At 38.8% G+C, this 22,354-nt stretch overlaps 1 protein-coding gene across 5 annotated transcripts in view; it reads right to left on the bottom strand.

The window, feature by feature from the left end:
* Positions 1 to 5,659: 5,659 nt before the first annotated feature.
* Positions 5,660 to 22,354, bottom strand: part of LOC120531608 (protein phosphatase Slingshot homolog 2-like) — a 104,467-nt gene continuing 87,772 nt past the window's right edge. For all 5 annotated transcript variants that reach the window (XM_039757178.1, XM_039757177.1, XM_039757179.1 and 2 more), the window contains 7 exons: positions 21,778 to 21,871; positions 19,380 to 19,508; positions 16,711 to 16,757; positions 15,997 to 16,143; positions 15,457 to 15,657; positions 14,086 to 14,902; positions 5,660 to 11,169 (listed from right to left, as the gene is read on the bottom strand). In XM_039757178.1, the coding sequence (XP_039613112.1) occupies positions 9,424 to 11,169; positions 14,086 to 14,902; positions 15,457 to 15,657; positions 15,997 to 16,143; positions 16,711 to 16,757; positions 19,380 to 19,508; positions 21,778 to 21,871 (3,181 nt within the window). In that variant the 3' untranslated portion in view covers positions 5,660 to 9,423. The remainder of the gene's footprint in view (positions 11,170 to 14,085; positions 14,903 to 15,456; positions 15,658 to 15,996; positions 16,144 to 16,710; positions 16,758 to 19,379; positions 19,509 to 21,777; positions 21,872 to 22,354) is intronic.

Genomic DNA, 22,354 nt, shown 5'->3' with positions numbered 1-22,354 from the left:
ATTTACAACTCTGTATTTATTTATCATGCACTATTGGGTTTAATTAAATACTTGGAAGGAAAGTGGAGAGAAAAAAGTGAAGCACTGAGAATAACTCGACTGTTTTAGACTTCAAATCATTTGGATGATATCCTTAGAAAGGAAAAAAAAATCTAGGATATGAGAATAACTTGACATGGCAGAGTTAAAGCACTAGCAAGCCATGAAATTAAATAATTAACAAGGATTGCTTTTTAATTAAGCAACTGGGTTGGAACAAAAACCTGCAAGCCCTCCAGGACCGAATTTGCCCACCCCTGCCATAGGCAACTGAACAGCACAAAATCTCTTTTCCTTTGGAATTTCAGCAGCATTTCAAACAATGATAGAACCCAATTTTGTGAATAATGAGATGTGTTAACTCAATGTTAATAAAAGTCAACATTAATGTGCCAAAGGGAGAAATCAACATCAGCTTTCCATGCTTTTTGTTATTCACCAACTATCCTCCTCCAATCTGAAGGATTTTATTATCGCCCCAGGGGGCATCTTGGTTGCAGTATAAAACCACAACACAGACACACAAAAAACAATGCTAAACACAAGCAAGGGATATCAAAGTAAAAAAAAAAAAAAATAGATGCAAAGAATAAAAAAATATCTTCCTCCAAAAATGTCTATTGGGTGGTCTAATTGCAGTGGGGATAAAAAAAAGTGTTGACAGCATACCTGCGGCTGCTCATTCTAAGTACCTCTGAAAGTTCCAGTGAACTGTGGAAAACACATAATAAAGTAAGTACAAAGTGCGTTCAAATATAGACAGGAATTTATGAGCTACACTTTCTTTATTGAATACAATGAAACGGCTTACTGTACACACCGTTTTCCTGTGCAGTCTCCTGCCACTGCCGTACACTTGTTCCAGCGCTCTCCTTAATCGCAGGAGGCTTTAAGTCTTCGGACTGCATGGTGAACCATTTTTGCACAGCGCCAATAACCTCCTCATTCGACTGGAATTTCTTCCTTCCTAAAAAATTTCCTTAAGTGGGCCGAAAAGATGAAGAGATGATAGCCCTTCTCAGAATGACTGGCATCAATCATACACTCTGGACTGAGAGAGGGAGACACGCATCCCCAAACTCATTTTCAAATCTAAGATGGAATAACTCCTTCATTTGTCAAAAATTGAATAATAATTTGCTGTGCAACACTACTGTGTACCTCCTACTCCAACATGTTGATTACAACTGACAGGAAGGGGGGAAAGAGCAGCTAGCACTACTAACGTCAACTTCAAACATGCGCGAGTCAGGTCTACCTTGCACTCTTTAGAAGAGTAGAGCAGGAAAATTCCTGTTCATAACGGAACGCCCCTTGTAATACATTAAACACTGCATGCGATAAGGCTAGGATTATTAAGAATAAAATAAAGTCAGGTTTATACAAGGTGAACCAACATGAAGTGCCACATTTCTCAAGGTCATTCCGTGAGGTAGAGGCAGCCGAGTAGGTTGGGGTGGGGGTCCTTTGATAGGCGATCCCTTGTAGTTTTCAGTCAGCAACATGCCTTAGTCCGGTTCGCAAGATGCTTTTGCTGTCGAAGTGTCCTTCAAAAACAATGAATCCATCATCACTACGCAACGCGCCACCCGAACGCACTTCAGTACTCCTTCTAATGGTGACATCCCCAAATCGGAAAACAATTCTTCAGTGGGAAGCTAAATTTAGACAGACGGGTACAACATTGAAAAGAAAATCTCCAGGCCGTCTTCGGACTGTACGAACGCCTGAAAACATCCAGGCTGTAAGGGCATCGATTCTGCAGTCTCCTGGACGTTGCATCAGCCTTAGGCACTTCCAACATGTCTTTGAGGAGGATTTTGCAAGAGGACCGTAATTTCCATCCATACAAAATGATGGCAGTGCAGGAACTCGCTGAGAGAGACTAGGAGAGCCATAGAGAGTTGATTGCAAACATTCTGCAAACCATTCATCGAGAAGCCATCGTCATGTGCAGCGGTGAGTCACATTTCCATTTGAATGGTTGCATAAATAAGCAAAACTTTCACTATTGGGCTGAAACCAACCCTCGTGAACTTCAGAGACCCCTGCACAGTGAGTGTGTTGTGGTTTGGTGCGTCATTGCAGATTTTGCTATTGTAGGCCCTTACTTACTTGGGGGCGGGGTCTCGCACAGTCGCCGTCGCTTCAGAATGTTACATTGAAATTGCGGCCCCCACTAGAAGAAATGATTGTGGTGGATGCCTAGTTTCAACAGGATGGAGCAACAGCTCATACGTCACAGAGATCCACGCGAGTTTTGCGGGAGATGTTTCCAGAGAAGCTGATGTCAGGTGGCGTTCATGTTCACCTGATCTCGCGCTGTGCGATTTGTTCTTGTGGAGGCTATCACAAGTCAATTGTATACACACACCAGCCTCAAAACTTTGAAGCCCTCAAGGGTACTATTAAATTGTTGAACGACTCATGCGAGTGTACAGAAAAGAGTGTGTCGTTAATGATGATCACCATGAAGACATCATTTCTAAAACACATTGGAAAAAAAAATCTTATTTTGTATACCCTTTCTTGTACACGGTGGTGCAGTGGTAGCGCTGCTGCCTCGCAGTAAGGAGACCTCGGTTCGCGTCCCGGCTTCTCCCCGTGTCTGCGTAAGTTTCCTCCCACAGTCCAAAGACAAGCAGGTGAGGTGCATTGGCGATCCTAAATCGTCCCTAGTGTGTGTGTGTCCTGTGGTGGGCTGGCGCCCTGCCCAAGATTTGTTCCTGCCTTGCGCCCTGTGTTGGCTGGGAATGGCTCCAGCAGACGTGACCCTGTAGTTAGGATATAGCGGGTTGGAGAATGGATGGATACAATTTCTTGTGTCATACTGTAATTTGTTTTATCTTGTAGCGCTTTTGTAGAATAAACATTTGAAATTTGGTACTTCTTTTTGGCTCACCCTGTATGCAGATGCACATAACTATGGCGAATAACAGAAAAATGGCTAAACAATGAAGATGGGTACACATTATTAAGGAAAAGGTAGGGGAGTCACCGTTAAAGTAGAACAGAACTTGAATACACATCATCTTCAATTTGATGGTGAGCTGCACTCTATTGCAGATGTTGTGTTTCAATTAGACAATAATAGAGATTGAGGCTTTATATTAAGTGCATAATAGATCCCCTTAACGCTGAAAATAACTTCAGTTGACACATTTTAATATTATTAAAAAGGCAAATTTAGAAAGAGATATTATAGTTCTGGGGGACTTCAATTACCCGAATATTAAAAGGACTAGCCTTATAAATATCAGAGCACAAGAACAGTAGCTTTTGTAGGTAATAAATGGTTACTTTTTACCACAATATGTTGAAGCAGATCTAGATTTAGTATTCTATACACAGATCTAGATACAATTCAGGAGACAGATGCGATTGTGCTATTAGGATCTAATGCTCATAATATAACAATTTCACAGTGCTCTGGATGAACACAATTGTTATGATGTTCTAAAAGCAAAAGGAAAGGTCAAACACTTAGCACACAGAGGGTAGCCATGTTCAAAAAGGGGAGCCTTAGCCTTCTGTAATGCATACCTTTTTAAAGTCCACACGAGTAACTTCAGTTGCAACACAGAAAGATCATAAAGTCCAGTATGTTCAAATACAAGCCATACAATAATCGTTCCATTTTTACAGTTAAGCCCAAGTTAGCAATGGCCGCTAGTCTTGCTCACCTCGAATGCTAAAGGAGAACAAGGGGAGATAGCATACACAGGACGTTATCTCCCCTGGACCACCAGGTGGCAGCCCCCCTGGGTTAAGGCGGGGCCATGGATTCCCACAGAGCACCATGGGAATTGGAGCTCTTTGACTCAACCCTGTTGGATTCTGTAAATGCTGCCAGGGGGTGCAGCAGGGATCAGTAAAGCCCTAATTCATGAGGCTCCCACCTTACCTGAAGTGCTCCCTGGCCAAGCCTTTGGGACACCAGAAGTAGGGAGGAGGACAAATCCTGCCAATAGGGGCTGAGGAGAGAGAAGCCCAAGAGCTGCTGTGTGTACAGATTGCGTTGGATATACTAAGTTGGTGCTGTGGGAAACGCTTGGAAGAAACAAGTAAAAATCCCCTTTATTACTGCATTTGTGTCTGGAGCCTGTCTGTGTCAGGGGTTTGGGGAGCTGAAGCGCCCCCTGGTGGCCACATCCAACATAATAGCAGCCTGTTGCACAGGCCAGTGAATTTAACTGGGCCATTGCTCCTAGGTCAGGGTGGGCAAAGCTGCTCTTGGAGGGCCGCAGTGGCTGCAGGTCTTTGCCCCAACTCAATTGCTTAATTAGGAAGCACTTGTTTCTCAAGTAACACTTCTACTTCACTTTTGTTGTCTTGCTCGTTAAGATTTTGAACCCTTATGGCTTATTTTAGCCTTAAACAGCTGTATTCTCTGTTTTTAATGGTTCCTTATTAGCAATAAGATTCAAATGATAAAAGAAACCAGCATTTCTCCATTTAGCTCGTTTCCATTTATACCTGTGTGTATTTATCACACTCTAATTAAATACTTGGAAGGAAAGTGAAGAGAAAAAAAAAAGTGAAGGACTGAGAATTACTTATCCGTTTTAGACTTTAAATCATTTGGAGGATATCCTTAGAAAGGAAAAAAAAAAAAAATCCAGGATATCAGAATGACGCGAGTATTAACAATCCATAAAATGACATTATTGGCCAGGATCGTTTTCTAATTAAGCAAATGTGTTGGAACAAAAACCTGCAGCCACGGAGGCCCTGCAGACCTGACTTTGCCCACCCCTATCCTGGGTGGTTTCTCTTGGTATTAACACACAGTGAAGTCTGATGACAGTCACTCATTCTTACCAGTGTTAAATATGGTAGAGCGTAGGGCAAGAACCAAATCCTTTTGTCTCACAGTAACATTTGATAAGAATAATAATAATTCTTTGCTTTTATATAGTGCTTTTCTCACTACTCAAAGTGTTCAGCAATTGCAGGTTAAGGGCCTTGCTCAAGAGCCCAACACAGCAGAGTCCCTATTGGCATTTATGGGATTCGAACTGGCAGCCTTCCGATTGCCAGTGCAGATCCCTAGCCTCCGAGCCACCACTTCACCGATGGAATTTTTGATTATGTTAACTGTCACAGATGTTGAAAGGAGTTCTTATAGTAGACACATCTTCATCAGACCTTCAAAACAGAATACCCTCAATCCCAATTAATCCACTCCAAGGTCACGTGGTACCCGAGTCTACGCTAGCAGCATCACACATAGGATGGTGGCCACCCATAAACAGTCCACCACCACAAGACACACTCAGAGTTCCTCTAATGTTACCTGCACTCGTAGACAAGATGGTCTTTTTCTTAATTTCTTTTGCCACATAACACTATCTTAATCTATTCATTTTACTGTATTGTTTGTTTTATGAATATAATTTAATAGGTTTATGGACATTTCTATAGAAAACTATTAAAACAAACAGCATTCATTTAAAATTAACTTACTCACTATATATTATCTAACATCCAAATTCCCTTTATTAACTCAATAAAATGAGACAACTCTTCAGAACAGTAAATATCCTTTATAGATCCTGTAATAACTTTCACACACAAAGAACAAGCTCTGTTCTAATTAAAAGAGAACAAACACAAAATATTAACATTTAAAATTTCTTAAATATTTATTCATATAAAAAAACACCCACACAGAGTTTGACCCTTAAATTTTTCCAAATTTACACAGTGGATATCAATTTTGCACATTTTGTATTTGCACTTCTCCAACTGTACATCGGCCTTGGGCAACAGCAAACTCTTAACAAGAGTTTATGGCTTTTTCTTTGCAGGCTCAATGAAAATTCAGTTATCAAACAGGCAACTTACTCAACATCTAAATACTAAAATATCTTGACAACTGTTCTCTTTTCTTTTTAAGTTGTCTAGCGATATGTAAAGGAAACACCACCGGAGAACTAGAAGGTTCATAAAACAGATTCTGTACATTTTTTATATTCACATTGTAAACAGTATTGTCTTACACCACAGACAAGAAAAATACAACTTAAAAGCATTCCTGTATACAACACACACACACTCATACACACACACACGCACACACACACACACACACATCTGTATAGTAGAATCCCTAGGGGACTGCCAAGTTCCAAAGAGGGGGTGAGGGGGTTTTGGTGAAGGTGGTTTCATTTTTTTCTTAATTTTCAACACATCTGGAGGGTTGCTTCCCCACCTTTCTGCTCAGAGATGGGCAGGGTCACCTGATGTGGTAACTCCTGACTGGAAGTCTTTGGTTGATGTGAAGAAAAGCAAAAGGTGCCACATGGAACTGAAATAACAAATATCACGTTGAAAGAGGAAAGGCAGTTACTTAGTAAACAGGTCAAAAGAAACTGAAAATGAATTTTTTTTTTTTTTTTACAGTAAGAATCCCCCATCAAACAAATCCCCACACTATGGTGCTAACTGTACCACCCCTGTACGCTACCAGAATGAACATGATATCTCAACACTCATTTCTGGTATTTTCTATGCCTATGAACATCCATATAATCTGCAGGTTTTTCTCCCATTTTGCCATTTCTGCTGGTCCCGGGAGCTGGTATGACACTTGTGCACATGGCAGAATCAATCCTTCTCGTAAGCAACAATGGCAGCACTGACAAAAACAGTCCCACACAGCCAACCTGGAAGAGGTAGTTCACATAATGCTTAAAGCAGGAATACAAATTGGTCTGTCAACTTGTAAATCCTCTAGGGGCAGTACTGTCTGGTGGGCAATCCGTAGGATCACTTGCCAGTAAAGGGATATTTCCGAGCGACGTGCAAAAAAAGGATTGGCAACTCCTATAAGGGTCAAGATCGCTGGTAGATCCAACAAAATGGGTTGACTGCCTCTCCCTTCTTTAAGCACTCGTCACATAAAAAAAAAAAAAAACATTGAAAATTCTCTTTTAGTGGGTTCAACTGAACCAAAATGGCACATAATAAATAAATAAAAAAAAAGATCACTTATAACAGACCTTCAGATAGAATTGGCTCATATTTGTCCCTCTATTCCACTTGTAATGATGCACTATTTTCATCACCTACTTCTAGAAATGCACAAAGGAAATCAAGCAAGGCTTTCTAGGGGATTCAAGACACCATGGTAGCAACAAGTACGCCAATGATCGTTAGGTTTCAAGGCTGACACATTTACATGAGATGCAGAAAGAAGAAGTCCAAACGCTCTTTAGAGGAAAATTGTTGATCTTTGAAGATGAGGTGGACAACCAGGAGTGAGGACTAAGAAAAATGAAGTGATATTGTGTTGGAACAGAAGACCAGCACCAACAGGAGTCGGTCAAGCGTGAATGCCAGGAAATCTCCTGTTGCCAACAAAGTTGAGGCTGACGGCTACAAAGCTCCAAGTTAAAAGAATGTAGCATTCCATCCATTCATTTTCTATCAAGGCAACAGAGAGTATGCATCTTTATTAATGGTGAATCAAACATTCTAGACTTTCTCCTAATCTCCGAAAACCCTTGGGGCTGAAAGCTCAAAAGCAAAGAAGGCAGTCAGCCAGCATTCGGCCACGCAATGCTACTTTAACAAGTCTGATATACACTGTCTGAGACTAACTGAGAAAGGCAGACGGCAAAACAACGTAGTAACTTCTTCAACTAGCTGCTGTTCCACACTTTTTGGTTAACATGACACTATCTTTTTGCTCAAAATTTGTGGTTGGAAATTCTACACCATTGCCTTGTAGCAGCAGCAATGCCATATACATCTGGTCAGCTGCCTAACATCCAGATGAGACAAGAAGGGTTATATTTATAGCACCATGGTAGCTCCTCAAGTGTTTTAAACTCTCTAACATTCCAGTTGTTGGTGGCAATACTTTGGCACCGAGCATAACAAACACACTTGATTACTCTGGAAGAAGACTTTCGAGATCTACATGGATGCACCTTCTAGAACCACTCACCCCCTCCACATTTATTTCCAGTTGGGTTTATGTATGTTTTGCATTTTAACCGTGTGCACTCTGCACACAAAAAAAAAACAGAATAAAACACATCGACAATCCAGCAGCAATGCAAATAATGTGGCTCTTGACACAAAAAAAAAAAACACACAGTAAAAATTCAGGTGTGGAAATGAAATAAAATTTAACTGCCTTCCATTTCACTTCATAATTAAAGGCTCATTTAAAACAAAACAGGTAACAGCATCGCTGGAAATCTATATTCCCAAGCAGCCACAGGCAGCAAGAGTTATTAAATAGTAATAATAATTACAATGTTCATTTTATGCTTGTCTCCACAATTCCTGCGCTTGATATGCTTTTTTTAATTTTCTTTCAAGGCCAGCAGGGCTATTCAAGTAACAATCAAGTTTGTGCAGTTAACGTGATGTACCCTTTTAAAGAAAGGCACAAATAGAAGAACGGAAGGCAAGGTGTTAGCATATTTGTCCTCACACCATCACACTAAAAATGCACTGGTTTGTTAAATGAAATTAACAAAATAACTGCTTGCAAACACATCTTAAAAGTACTGAAAAGGGTCAATTATTGCATGGAGGTTTCCTTCTCTGGGTTCAAAATGAGTTTGTAACCTTGATATCTTCTTTACTTATTTGCCAATTTTGTTCATCACTTTATAAAATAGAGTACTGCACATAGGGTAAGCAATTTTGACAGTCTAAGGTAAAACTTTATTGCAGAATATGTATATATATATTGAAAATGTAGCCCAGATCTTCAAACCAAAAAGGATGGTGGAAAGTCAAGAAAAGTCCACCTGATCCAAGTTTTAAAATACAAAGGGTATAGGTGGCACTTAGCGCAAAAGGTGAAGGAGGAAATTTCTGCCAACAGTTAACCTCCTAATGTTTGCAGTTTGAAAAATTGTAAAGAATATGGCAAATGCTAAAGGGTGAATGAAGTAGGAGCCATAGAATCTGCATAAGATATTAAGGTGAAGCATTAACCTGGTGGTTGCTACTAGGGGAAGAGATGAAAAACCACAAGAACATGCAATAAAAATAAACACCCTTAGTTTTGATTGTGAGCGCAAAGCCAGACCATGCCTGCCATCCACACAGCATCTGTGCCCTTCTTTAAAATTTAAAAGGATTCTAGGTGAACGTAAAAACTAAATGCACTTATAATATACTGTACAAATATGACAAATTATGACGGCTAGAGAACAAGGTAAAATCTCTAACATTTACAAGGCCTTTTTTTAATATAACAGTTTTAAAAAATACAAAAAAAAGGAAACAAAAACACCACCACCCACAGGATAAAATTCTAAGAGAACACCACAAGCAAGGCGGATAAAGTGCATGTTTGAAGTCAGCCCCCAAACAAATACAAAGGCAGTCTGCACCTCCCCCTCCTGGAGGGCGGAGTCACATGGTATTGTATTGGAAGCTTGCTGTCCTTTTCTTTTCATTAGCTTTTCTCAACTTACGGAGTGGATGTGTCCTGCCATACTGCTGTCTTGGAGCTACGCCAGAGAAAGGGACTGTCTGTTCAGTTGCCTGTAACAGTGACGGACAGCTTTCCAGACATCCCTCATTGCTTTCCCTGAATGTACTGGTATGCAGGATGGAAGGCAGCTCGACAGGTTGGTTTAAGGAGCCACAGTCTGAATGACATGATTGTTCCCCAGGCAGGGTTGATTCAGATGCCATACAGAATTTTTTTGAAGGATCCTCTGCCATTAGATGGGCCCTACATGACTCGGGATGCAGAAGTCTAAAGGAGCATGCTGGGCTAGCTGGGCCTGATTCAGCTTTTCCCACCTCTGATAAATCATCTGTTGATAGCTCAAGACATCCCAGTTTGGCCAGGGAAGCAGACCGTTTCATGAGAGATGGAGTGGTCAGGCCAGCCTGACGAATCCTAGCCTCAATCTCCTGAGCACGTTGCTTTACCATACCTGAATGGCCCTTGGTAACAACAGTCAGCTCAGACACACTACTGCTACTTGAGCTGTGAGGTAGACCTGTCCAGTTCGGTGGTCTGGATACAGTTGGTGTGACACGATTCAAGAAGGCCTGCAAATCACTGAGTGTCTCTTGAATTTTTAGAAGCTCTTCTGTACTCCGCTGCAGAGTAGAACTCTCAGTCGGCCTGTCTGGCAGTGTATCTGTGTCGCTGCTGCTCTCAGTGGCTCCCTCCAGAAGCAGGCAAGCTTTTGGGCTCAATGACCCTGTGAGCAGAGGAGGGTTCTGCAGATGAGAGATGTAGCAAAGGTCATCAACAGTTTGCTTTGTCCCCATCCCAGGTTCTTGCAAGATAAATTCACAGAGGTCACTACTAGGATCCTTCCTTTCCTTATCTGAAACATACACATGGTTAGAATGATCTGAAGAAGTCTGATACTCTCTCTCATTTAAAGGAAACACTGGGCAACTCCCTCCTGTTTCTAATGGTGAATGATTTGAGGCAAATTCAGTAATCTCCACTCTGCAAGACAAAAAAGGAGCTTTCACAGTGGAAGAAATGGGTGCTTCCTTTTCTTTGGGCTTTGACTCCAAAGGTTTCCAGAATTTCTCTGCTGAATCACTGTGACAAGAGCCAGCTTCCTCTTTGTCAGAACTGTCAGATATGTCCCTGGTCTTAGGCAGCTTTTGCAATGGAAGCATAGTTCCCTCTTCCAGTAGGGGATTGTGCAGCTGATTGTCTCCACATTCTTGGGGATGTACCTCAATTGAAGGCACCTCATCATGGCGGGAGTTCTTTCTGATCCCTAAACAGTTACCTGGCTCTTGCTCCTGCCGCAGTCGCTGTTCCAGTTTATTAGTGGCTCGTCTCACAGAACCAGACAACCATTTTTTTGTCTCCAGCTTGGGTGTGAGGCTGTCTTGGGAGGCCTCGCAGTGGCTTGTGGAAAAGTCTCTTAGCTCATCTGAGGGATATTCACATATTGATTTGGGTTCTAAGTCTCCCGGAGGTTCACTTTGCAAACTGTGAACCACAGCCTTTTTCATTGTGGCTGGAGAGGAGACTGTGGTGGAGGAATCAGTCTTGCAGGGGGTCGGTCCACTGCTCTGGTTGATGGACTCCAGCTCTATTACAATATCTTTAACAGAGATTCCATTCTCAGACTGCGATCTTGGGACACCCACTGTTATGTCCAGGCACTGCTCCTAAGAGGAGAGAGAAATAAATAAATACAGTGTGAACAAAACAGAAAAATACTGTGAAAGGTAGTTAATGCAGCAAGTCTTTAAGTACATTAAAAATGCACACTGGGTGTTACCCATTATGCATACATATGAACCAGTAAGATACTGGGCAAGAATAAGTGGTCAGTGAGTTTTCCCTTTGCAATGTGAGGTATTATCACCCATCAGTGGGACAGAGAAAACAAAGAAGTTTAAACAAGTTAGGCATTTGAACTAACCCTTCTAAGATGGTCAATTGTGAGCTATACACATTGTCTTACAAAGTATGTAGACAGTTTATATGTTTCCAGTTTCCATTTGTATTGCACATTCAAACCCTAAAGAAGAAACACTACTTTTTCATTAAAATTCAGACGGTATCTTCAAGTCAAAAACTGTAATATGCCACTTGTGCAAGAAAAGATATTTTGTTGAGCCATTCTTAGACCCATATTACCAACCTTACCAGCTTTGCACACATGTAGTAGTATTACCAGTAGCAGCAGCATTGTTGTATGCATAAAGTACAGTGAAATTCTTACTTTTATGTCCCAACAACATGCAACATAAGGGAGTGACGGTCCCTTCCTCTCGTCAGTTTTGACCCATTTTGCTCATTTTTAGGACAGTGCTTGTGGACCATCATTTTCATATCATGGAGTTGTAACCTTAATTTGACTAGTCTGTTCTCTGAAGCTTTTTATATATAAATTGTTTTCGTATACTATGGTCCATTAATTATCCCTTTACATCATAAAAAACACACACACACACAGCTTGTGGTTGATGCCACCATATGTTACTGTAAGGATGGTGTCTAAACAGTATGGGCAGTGTTAAGTGGGTGTCACACAGTAACACTTTGAATTTCAGCCAAACAGTTAATTTCTGGTCTCTTCTGTCCAAAAGACCTCCCAAAAAACTGAATGATTTTACTTTCTGGCAAAATGTGCAAAGAAGTGTGTATGGGTGGTTTCCATAGCCAACAGACAATAGCAATATAACTTTGCAGGTTTTCCCAAGGTGGGCTCAGAGTGACTTGCTCAAAATATATATTTTTTTATTATTGTATTTAGGCAGTAAAAAGAAAACATATGTTTCTTAAATATTAGGCCAAAATTGCTCAGAAGGAGATTAAACAATTTAATACAAATTACACCTCAATCCTAATGCATGCATTTTACTAATCTACCTCAGATTTTATTACTACCTTTAATTATTCATTGTATTATTATACATCAGATTTATTATGTGACCGAAAATATTTAAATAGATTTAAAGTTGTTGTTCATAAAATACTGTAGTAACTTTCATGTTGCCTAGGTAGTGGTCAGGGATAATACTACAGACAGACAAATGTGTTGGTACTAATCCACCAAATAAAGAACCTTTAATTGAAATAACTTCAAACTAATGAAAGTAATTGGCACCCATCATTGCTTAATCTGTATTTAATTATATATATTAAAAAAAAACAAACAAAAAAAAACTATGCTTTACAGTTTTGACTCAACTGAATTTTTCAAATATTGTTTTGCACAACCTTTAGAGGCAATTGCTGCAAACAAGTGGTTCCTGTCACTTATGATGAGACTTCTGCACCTCTCAACAGGTTGTTTGTCTCACTCTTCTTGAAGAAACAGCTCCAGCTATTAGAAAGTTGTTTTCTCCAGGCTGCATGTTTTAGTTTTTTTCCATAGATGCCCAACAGGGTTAAAATCAGGGCTGAAAGAAGGGCACTTCAGAACCTGTTTGTTCTTAGGCATTCTTGGGTGCTTTTGGCTGTGTGTTTTGGGTCATTATCTTGCTGGAGGATCTGTGATCTGCAAATGAGATGGAGCTTTCTGACAGTCGTCAGTAACTTTCATTCCAGAATGTCTCGATAGTCTTGAGATTTCACTATTCTTTGTACAGACGCAAGGCCATGCCAGACACAGAAAAGCAGCTCCAAAACATAATGGAGCCTTCCTCCAGGTTTCACAGTAGGTATGGCGTTCTTTTCTTTGAAAGCTTGATGTTTTTTTCTTTGTGGACATAGAGATAATGTGACTTGCAAAAAAGCTCCAGTTTTGTCTCCTCTGCCCAAAGGAAAATTCTCCCAGATGCATTGTGGCTCATCAATCTGCATTTTAGCAAATTCCAGTCTGGCTTTTTTTTTTTTTCTTTTCTTTTAACAGTGGGAGTCCTCCTGTTTCTTTTCATTTAGCCCACTGTCACTGAAAAAGCGACACATGGTGGGATAAGACATTGATGGATCTTGACCTTTGAGTCCAGCTTGTGTTGCTTTGGAAGTTATCCTTGGTTTTTTCTCTGCTATTTCTCACTATTATTCTGCACATTAATTTTTTCTTGGGGTCATGTCCAGTGTCAAAACACTTAGACAAGCACTGCATTTCTGGTCTTAGGGAAGCAGAAGGCAATTCTTGATCATGTGTTTGCAATAGAAACACAGATTTCAATAATATGTGAAAATGAATTTTGTAAACCAACATCATCTGAAACTCTGAAAGGTCACTTTAAATATATCTTCAAGGTGCTCTATATCTTCTGTTATTTAAAAATTAAATGCCTCTGCTTATAATGTGAGGAGTATTTGGTAACTTTACACTTAATTGAATGGAAAAACAGACCAACCCAAAAAGAATATTAATGAACACGTACCAGCAGATGATAAAGCAAACAAATCTAACATTATAAAATACAGAGGTTTTTTTAAGTATAAATGAAGCAAGCCTTCAAAAGAGGTAGACGAGGGTAAATAAATATATTAATTAAAAATTGCTGGCTGTGATACCTTTTTATTCCCAAGTGCTTACATTTTCAACACACTGGCTTCCCAAATGTCTAAACCCCTCTACCTGAACTGGGCTAGATAAAATTATCAAACAGTCAACTTACTTTTGTGTGTTCTTCAACAGGGTGTACACTGTCCTCTGTATCAAGCAGGTCCTGGCCAGGACTTCTGGACTGAAGTAATTTTGGCGTTACCAAGTCCTCATTTTTAGACTGAGACAGTGCTCTAGCACGACCCTCTTGGGATAATTCCAGGAATTTTTCTCGTGCACTGAAGAAGTCAATGCTATCTGTACTTAGGCTAGGAGATTGAACAGTATGAGAAGGGGACATTGGGTTATTATTGCTGTTGTGCTGACCACCTGTATCCTCCAAAAAATCAGTGTTCAAATCAAGGGAGACATCTACATCTGATGTCCTAGTATTGGTGGTTAAGGACAATGAGGGAGAAGACTGTACTGTTGGAATTGCATTCTTTTCTTGTGTATTAAGCTTTGGTTCTAGCAATGGCTTATCTCCTCTCAAGTCAACCAGTGAGGTTGGCATAATTAAAGAAACCTCCTGGAGTGGCATGTCTCCTACACAAGGGAAGACTACAGTGGTAGTCTCGGGTGAATCTGGACACTCTGAGAGGCCATTTGAAGCAGATTGCTCTAAACTTTCTTCGTTTGTACATGGCTGGAAATCCAACTGCAGACTGTCATGGTCCTCACATGGTGTGGGTGGATCTTCATCAATACTTGAAGGCATAGTTGCAAGTGCTTGTAGGACTGCCATTCCCAAGAAATGTTCCAGTGAAGGATTATTATCTGCATCTTTCTGGTTGAGGTTCATGTTAAGAGGAGTCTTGTTGATGGGATCATGATGATCTGAAAGATCACTGTCAGAGTGGGATCGCCAAAGCTTGTTGTGCCGCTGTTTACTAAAAAAACGCAAAAGGAAAGATGGAGGAATAATCAGATTAAATATTACAGTCTTATAAATGGGGTTAGTAATACCAAGTGTTAATCCAAACAATGAAGTGACCACAAACAATCAACACACTCCCAGATAATCTTGCACAACTGACACATTTCAGTCACAGAGTTTCAAAGTAGGTGACATTTATCGTGGGGTTTGTGCAATCGAATTGTGCACTAGGTATTTTTCATTACAGACTCATCAATTCAAATCATAGGTAGTAGTAACAGCTACCGATGTAAATCAAGTGGTAAACTGCTAGACTGGGCACTTGCAAGCAAAATATAACAATTTGGTTTTCCATCATGCCAAGGCTCTACTGAAGCAGAGAATGGTTAACTAAAACTTCAAAAAAGGTCCAGATCGATGCCAGATGAATCACATATTCATTGCATGCCTTGTGTATAGAAGCCAAGGAAGCAACTTTCAGGGTTGCAACTCCTCTCTCCATGTGTTAATGGACCATAATGATTCACTGTTAATTGAGGATTAATATTTCTTTAACATAATGTTTACCTTGCCAAGAGTATGCCCTGATACTCCTCAAGCTGCCTCATAAAAGAGGGATTCGGTTTGGTGACTGTGCGGCGTTCCTTGACATAGCTATAAGCATCTTCCAGATTCCAGCCATATTCCTTCATTGCATAGGCAATAACAGTTGAGGCAGAGCGGCTCACACCCATCTTACAATGGACAAGGCATTTGGAGCCAGTTTTCCTGAACAGAAGAAGACATAGAAGTACAAAATTAATACATGAATTACAAAACAAACAAATTACCACTCTCTACAGCACCTCTACAAAAGAAAGGTCAATGCAAACAGAAGTACACACTAGAAGGTGACAGACTTTTTACATGACAACTCAATTCAGATACTCTGAACTAAATGGAAAAGTTGCTGACCTGCTAAATGCATTCATGTAATAGGGAAAAGAAAGAATGATTCCAAAATTCAAACAAATATAAGGATTTATGCAGACTAAAAAAAGTACTGTTTACACTATCTAGGATGTGATCCTTATGCTGCAAAAATATGCCTTTGCATTCATGACTTACTTTGCCTTAGAGATGAATTTGTAAGCATCATTCCAGTAAGCCAGTAAATCTGTAGCCTCTTCATCATAGACCCGAATGTTGTGATATTCAAAGAGGCCTGGGAAAAAGTTATCAATCTCCCGTGTGACATTCAGGATGTAACGAACCCTGCATGATAAGAAAAAAGAAAAAAAAAAAGACAAAATAGCTGAAAAAACAGCAGCACTTGCTAAAGGTAAAATAATTAAAACATGCAGAGAGACTATTATGAGATTTTGTGAATATCACACAAATTGCTGATAATAGGGATACAACAAGATGATTAAAACAAGGTTCACAAAAGCCAAGCCAATTTAGGATACATTTCTAATTAATGGTTTTACAAAGTCAGATATGTTTGGAACACAAATAAGAACACTTAATTAATCCCTGTTTACCAACAATTAAAACAGCAAAACATTTCTATAATGGTCTAAGGATATGGGAGCTCATCAGTTATCAATAGGACACACATGGACCAGAGAACTAAAAAAAGAAAAGGGTTACAAAAATAATTAAAATGAGAAAACTGGAGGAAAGGCAAAGACTAGATAAATTCCTTCCAACTTAAATACTTACAGGATATAGCCAAATAGATTATGCCAATAGAAAACGTGCAGCTATCTCACCAACCAATAATTTAAAAATACCACTCGTCAAAACCTTAAGAGGTATTAAATTACTTTTAAGACATACCCTCTATTCTGCAAGTCTTCAAGATTGGAGGCATTCCACTCTGAGCCCTACAAAAGGATCAAAAAGAATTTTAACATCATAGCTAACGTTCGTAGCTTGTTCAAGATGTACCTACGTTTTGCTTAGCTGCTCTGCCATTTTAGCAGCATTAACTTAAATTAGCAATTACTCAAATGTAAATTTCAGATATCAGACCTTTGGACATTGCTCAACAGAAGAATTTACCTTGGCATCTACTGCAGAGCCATAAAGCTGTGCTCCTCTCAAAAAGGCCTAGTTCAACTACTGATTTATTATTAGATCCAATAACAATATGCAAATAAGGTACACAGGGTTCATAATTATAACTAAATGAAATTCTTAGAAAAGAGATCTGGATATCAGGACAAAATTTCACAGGAGTAAAAAAAAAAAAAAAAAGATTTTAAACTGATTAACACCACCTACTCCATTATTTTATTCATTTTTCATACAACACAGGCTTGGCATTATGTTTGTAGCATCAGAGGGGACTGGGCGGTCTCATGGCCTGGAATCCCTGCAGATTTAATTTTTTTTCTCCGGCCGTCTGGAGTTTTTTTTTTGTTTTTTCTGTCCCCCCTGGCCATTGGACCTTACTCTTATTCTATGTTAATTAATGTTGACTTATTTTATTTTCTTACTGTTTCTCTTATTTTTCTATTCTTCATTATGTAAAGCACTTTGAGCTACATTTTTTTGTATGAAAATGTGCTTTATAAATAAATGTTGTTGTTGTTGTATCAGGCACAAAGAAGTAACCAACCCTTGCTAGTATGCCAGTGCACCACATACTCGGGTGCATACCCACACTCCCTTACACTGGGATACGTTGGGGTCACCAACTCACAAAATGTGTACATCTTTGGAATGTGGACAGAAAACTGGTAGAGCCCTTAGAAAAACCCCATACAGTAATGGGGAAAATGTGTCATTCCATAGTGTGGGTGGCCTAGGATTTGAATGTTGGAGGTGTGAAGTAGCAGTGCTTACCAGGTAACACCTCTATTAATCACTTATAGTAGCACAGAGACAATAATCAGGAAGCTATAAAAATGTTGACCTTAATGATTTTTACTTTTAATTTATTCTTGTATTGCCCCCACAAAGAAAACAAATCCTGAAGTTCAAGGAATAAGATATATAGATTTCATTGTATTTATCCATTCCCTATATGATGACATACAGTTATCAGATGAAATAATGTGGTGTTTAAAAAGCTTGCAGAAACAAATAACATGTAAAGGAAAAGAACTGGGAAGAAAGATGTGTGTATGCTGAAAAGAATTTGTGAAGGGTTTTAATTTGAATACACTGAAGTATCTAACAAAAACAGAAGGGGTGATCAATTTGCAGAACTGCAAGCATTTATCTTCATTTAAGTGACAATTTTCTGGCATCAACAGAAATATCAACCCTTAAAAAAAAACAACAAAACAGAAACACTTGTGGTTTTGTACCAAACAAATGAACCAAAGCTAATTTTCCAAACAATGAACAAAGCTATAATAGACAGCATCAGTATCTAACCAGTTCATTTGGCAGGAAGTCCAGCAGAAAAAGCAGCACAGGAACATAAGCAAACGTTCTGGAGAAAGATGAACGGGGGAGGTGTGAGGGAAGATGGGGTGGGGGTGGGTGGTTAGTGTGAGGGCATCTGGAATTGACAGCCAGCTGCTGAGACGCTGGGCCTACAAATGAGCACAATTCAAGCATAGGATAAAGTTAAGTGGGGGTTGCATCGACACGTGCCTCTAAGCACATTAGCACTTAAGCTTTTCCTTTGACCAGAGCTACTATAAACTGATGAACAACTTGGAACATTTTTTCAATTTCAGCTGTTTCAGATGTTTTACAAACTTTCAAGTTATCTGGAGCCAATAGAGAGAAAGACACAAGAAAAGCTTTAGAATCACTTCAAACCTAACCAGAATTGCTTTTAAATCAGCAATATCAATTCTGGTAATTAATGGTCTGAACAAACCCAAAAGCATCAACTTCAACCTCACAGGTTACTTTGAAAATAATTTTAGACAATCCATGCCAATAAAATATACCTAATGGATATCTTAAGTGTTGTACATTTCAGGTGCACACCAGTATGTGTCATATGATACTGTTATGATGCATCTTTGTATTCTTTTCAGACTAGAACAGGCTTTTTAACAAAAAACAAAATGTAGTGCTGAATAATTGTGCACACTGCTGCGTATCTAATCCATCTTGTTGTTTTTTAGTGCTCTGCTACTCAAAGCAGATTTGATAGCAGGTATTCACCTCTCTCAAACCAATAAAGCATAGGCTTTTTTTCACCCGTTATTTGTTCTATGCTTGCTGCTGCTGCCAAGCAAAAAACAACAAAAGACTTCTTCCTATCTGTGTGAGACATAACTTTTAAAGACATACACACAAAAAAAAGCACATTTCATGTCTCCTTTTGCAAGTACAGATTTGCATGGTTAAATGTCTTCACAAGTTTTCCTTTAATTTTTAGCATAGCAGTAACATGTTTTTAATGAAAATCCATACCAGAAGGAGAATTACATCCAGAATACCAGATCAACCAGTATGTTACCCAACTCAAGTATGTACATTATTTATATAAAAAAAAAAAAAAAAAAAAGGAACTGGTCAAAGAGAATTTAACTCACTAGGAAGACATGGTCAAATATCTCAGTAGGGCTATCCATTTGTCCAAGAATGACAATCATTTCATTGTCAATAAATTCCTTGAATTCGCGCAGGTTGCAGACCATCTGCATCTCAAGCTCAGTGCGGATCTGTAAAAGTAGGCAAAAGGAGGCAGATAAGTTGAAATAACAAACTGAAGGAATTTGTGTGGGGAGCACTGATGTTTGAAAATGTTCTTGAAACCAGAAAGTTTTGTCATCAAACTGCAGAAAGGCTAACTGCTGCTTAATGTTGCACCTTATCATTAACCTACTGACCACTAGGTGGAACCAAAGCTTCCCTAATCTAAATTTTACACCATATAAAATCCAACGTCTATCCGTCTGTCTGCTTTTCACGAGAGAACTACTTAACAGATTTAGATTGTTTTTTTTCTATAATTTGCTTGAACATTCCGGTTGACTTTGAAACTTCTCTCATTGTGCTGTCATAGTTCGCTTGCTGTACCAAGTTATTTGTGCAAATGCGAAAGGCACACAGTGGGCCGACACGTCAGCCTTGGGGCGTGTTCCTTACCTCTAGCTAACGAACGAGAGAACTATTTAACGCATTTAGATCGGGTCTTTTTCTATAATTTGCTTGAATATTCAGATTGATTTTGCAACTTCTACAACCAAGCTAAGAATCATGGTTTGATCGCAGGAACAATATATTCATGCTAATCTGAGGCAGAGGCTGCGGGTCGAGCGGAGACAGGCAAGGCCCTCCTCACGGTCCTTTTTCACTACTACGTGGGCAGAGCCATGGGACACAGCTAGTAGACTATAAGGCCTTTTTCTGCAACTTTGTTACTGCACTTTTGTGAATGCCAAATAACAGAAGAAAACAATAATTAGCTAATTAAAACAATGTGATTAATTAGAGATAAAATGAGTCGCTGAGTGTGAAAATGTTTGGAAAAAAATGTGCAGCCACATTTGCAAAAAAACTGAAACTGAGAACCACGGACTTGGATTTTTCACTTGGTTTCTCTAACGAAAATTACAAGTACTCATTCTTAAATCTATTACTGTGTAATACTGTGGTATCAGTGGTTGAACACACCTGAACCAAAGTTTAAAAAAAAGCTAATAAACATGCAAAAAAAAAAAATATATATGCGTCAATCCTAACAAGAGACATGTGCGCTATAAGACAAGGCTGAGCTGATAGGTTTGCCAATAAAAAAAAAAAAAAAGATTAAGTATTGTAGAACTTTTATTATATGCATACACACATTCATACATAACACACATAAACACTATTAGATATTACATACACATATTTATAATAATGTTGAGGTAAAGTGATGTTGCCACTAAACAGACCAAAACGCAACAAGCTATATGGGTTATCCATTTAAGTTTAAAAAATATGACACTGCTGTAAGAACTAGACTGGGGGTTGCACACTTGTGAAATTTAAGGTAAGGCAACAAGCTGTAGCCATTGAAGTCTCAGTCTTGGCTATTTTAAAATATCTAAATTATGCACAAGTTTATAATTGTTTCACTTTAGGACACTGTTCTAGTCATTATTTGATGGCTACACTGGGTGTTCAATGGGATTAATTTCAGAAGCAGACAAGATTTTTAACCATTTGTTATCATCCAAATCTACATGAAAGAGGGTCTGCCAAGTGACTATAAATGACGATCTAACAGGAAGGCATGATTGAAAGGATGCCACCAGTCCTAGAATAAGAGGGTCTTTCAATAATATAAAAACATGTCCAAAATATTCATGAATATCCAGTACAAAAAATGCCATCACAGATGATGTTATACATACAGGAAAAATTGTCGACAAGAGAATACAGAGTATATTTTACACAGGTGGCTACATGCCATTACTTTTATGTAAATGTAAAATTACTTAATGTAACGTTTCATATTTTTTAGCATCCTTATTGCCATAGACTGTATTATTTTATTTTCCACCCATTGATTTTCATGTGGTTTAGTGTTATTTTCTCAAAATATTACATTTTTTCACTTACAATTACATAATAATAAAAAAGTTAATAAAAAACTATATTCTCTTTTGTCCTTTGCTACCAATTAATGCTCTAGTATATGCAAATATGACCAAGAGAAAGCAACAGGATTAGCAGGAGGGAACCGTCTATATCAAAGCGGACGATAACAATACTTTTCCTACAATAGCATACATAGCATTACATATTTAATTTTTTAGTCATACCTTCAATTTCTATTCAAAAATATATTAAGTGTTTCCAAAGGCCACACTGTTGTAATAAAATCTGAATCTCATTCTCTGTCTGGATAATTTAAAATTGTATGAAGGTTTCCAAGTATGACGTGGGAATCTAATTTTCTCCAAAATAATAAAAAATACAGGGTAGATACAAGCTTCTGACCTCTTTTGAAGTGATGTTTTCCAAATCTTTCTGCATCATGATCTCTCTCAGCTTAGATTTAATAAGTCTCTCTGTACGCTCCCTCTCTGTTGGACTTTTGAGCATAAGGGGAAAAAGTAGAAACTGAAGTTAGACCCAAACATGAAGCAGTAGGAAATACTTAAATATATAAAAAGATTGCTTCAGGATGATGTAAAGACATAGAAAATGGACATGATTATACTTGAGTTTTATTACCTAGAAACATTTGTCCCAAAAAAAAAAAATCAGATGCTATTGCTACATCAAATGTTTACCCCCTTCATTTGCAGTAACACAATTTCTACTTAACAAAAACCTCTCTAGACCTTCAAATGAATGACACCTTTCTGAGTGTTTCAACTAGATCACACTGGCTTTTTGGCTCCTTTAGAGAATGTCATGTACCTCCTGAAGACAGACTGTTTTAATCGATTATATTTAAATATTGCTTCCAGCATTGATGCTATGTTGTGGACAAGACCAAGGTAAATCAATGTAATAACCTAATCTCAGCAGCTGGTCTAGAACGTAAAATGGATTAACGGATGAATCTCCA

This window comes from Polypterus senegalus, chromosome 6 (genome assembly GCF_016835505.1).
Source record: "Polypterus senegalus isolate Bchr_013 chromosome 6, ASM1683550v1, whole genome shotgun sequence".
Classification (NCBI taxonomy): Eukaryota; Metazoa; Chordata; class Cladistia; order Polypteriformes; family Polypteridae; genus Polypterus; species Polypterus senegalus.
This window is presented reverse-complemented; position numbering and strand designations above follow the sequence as displayed.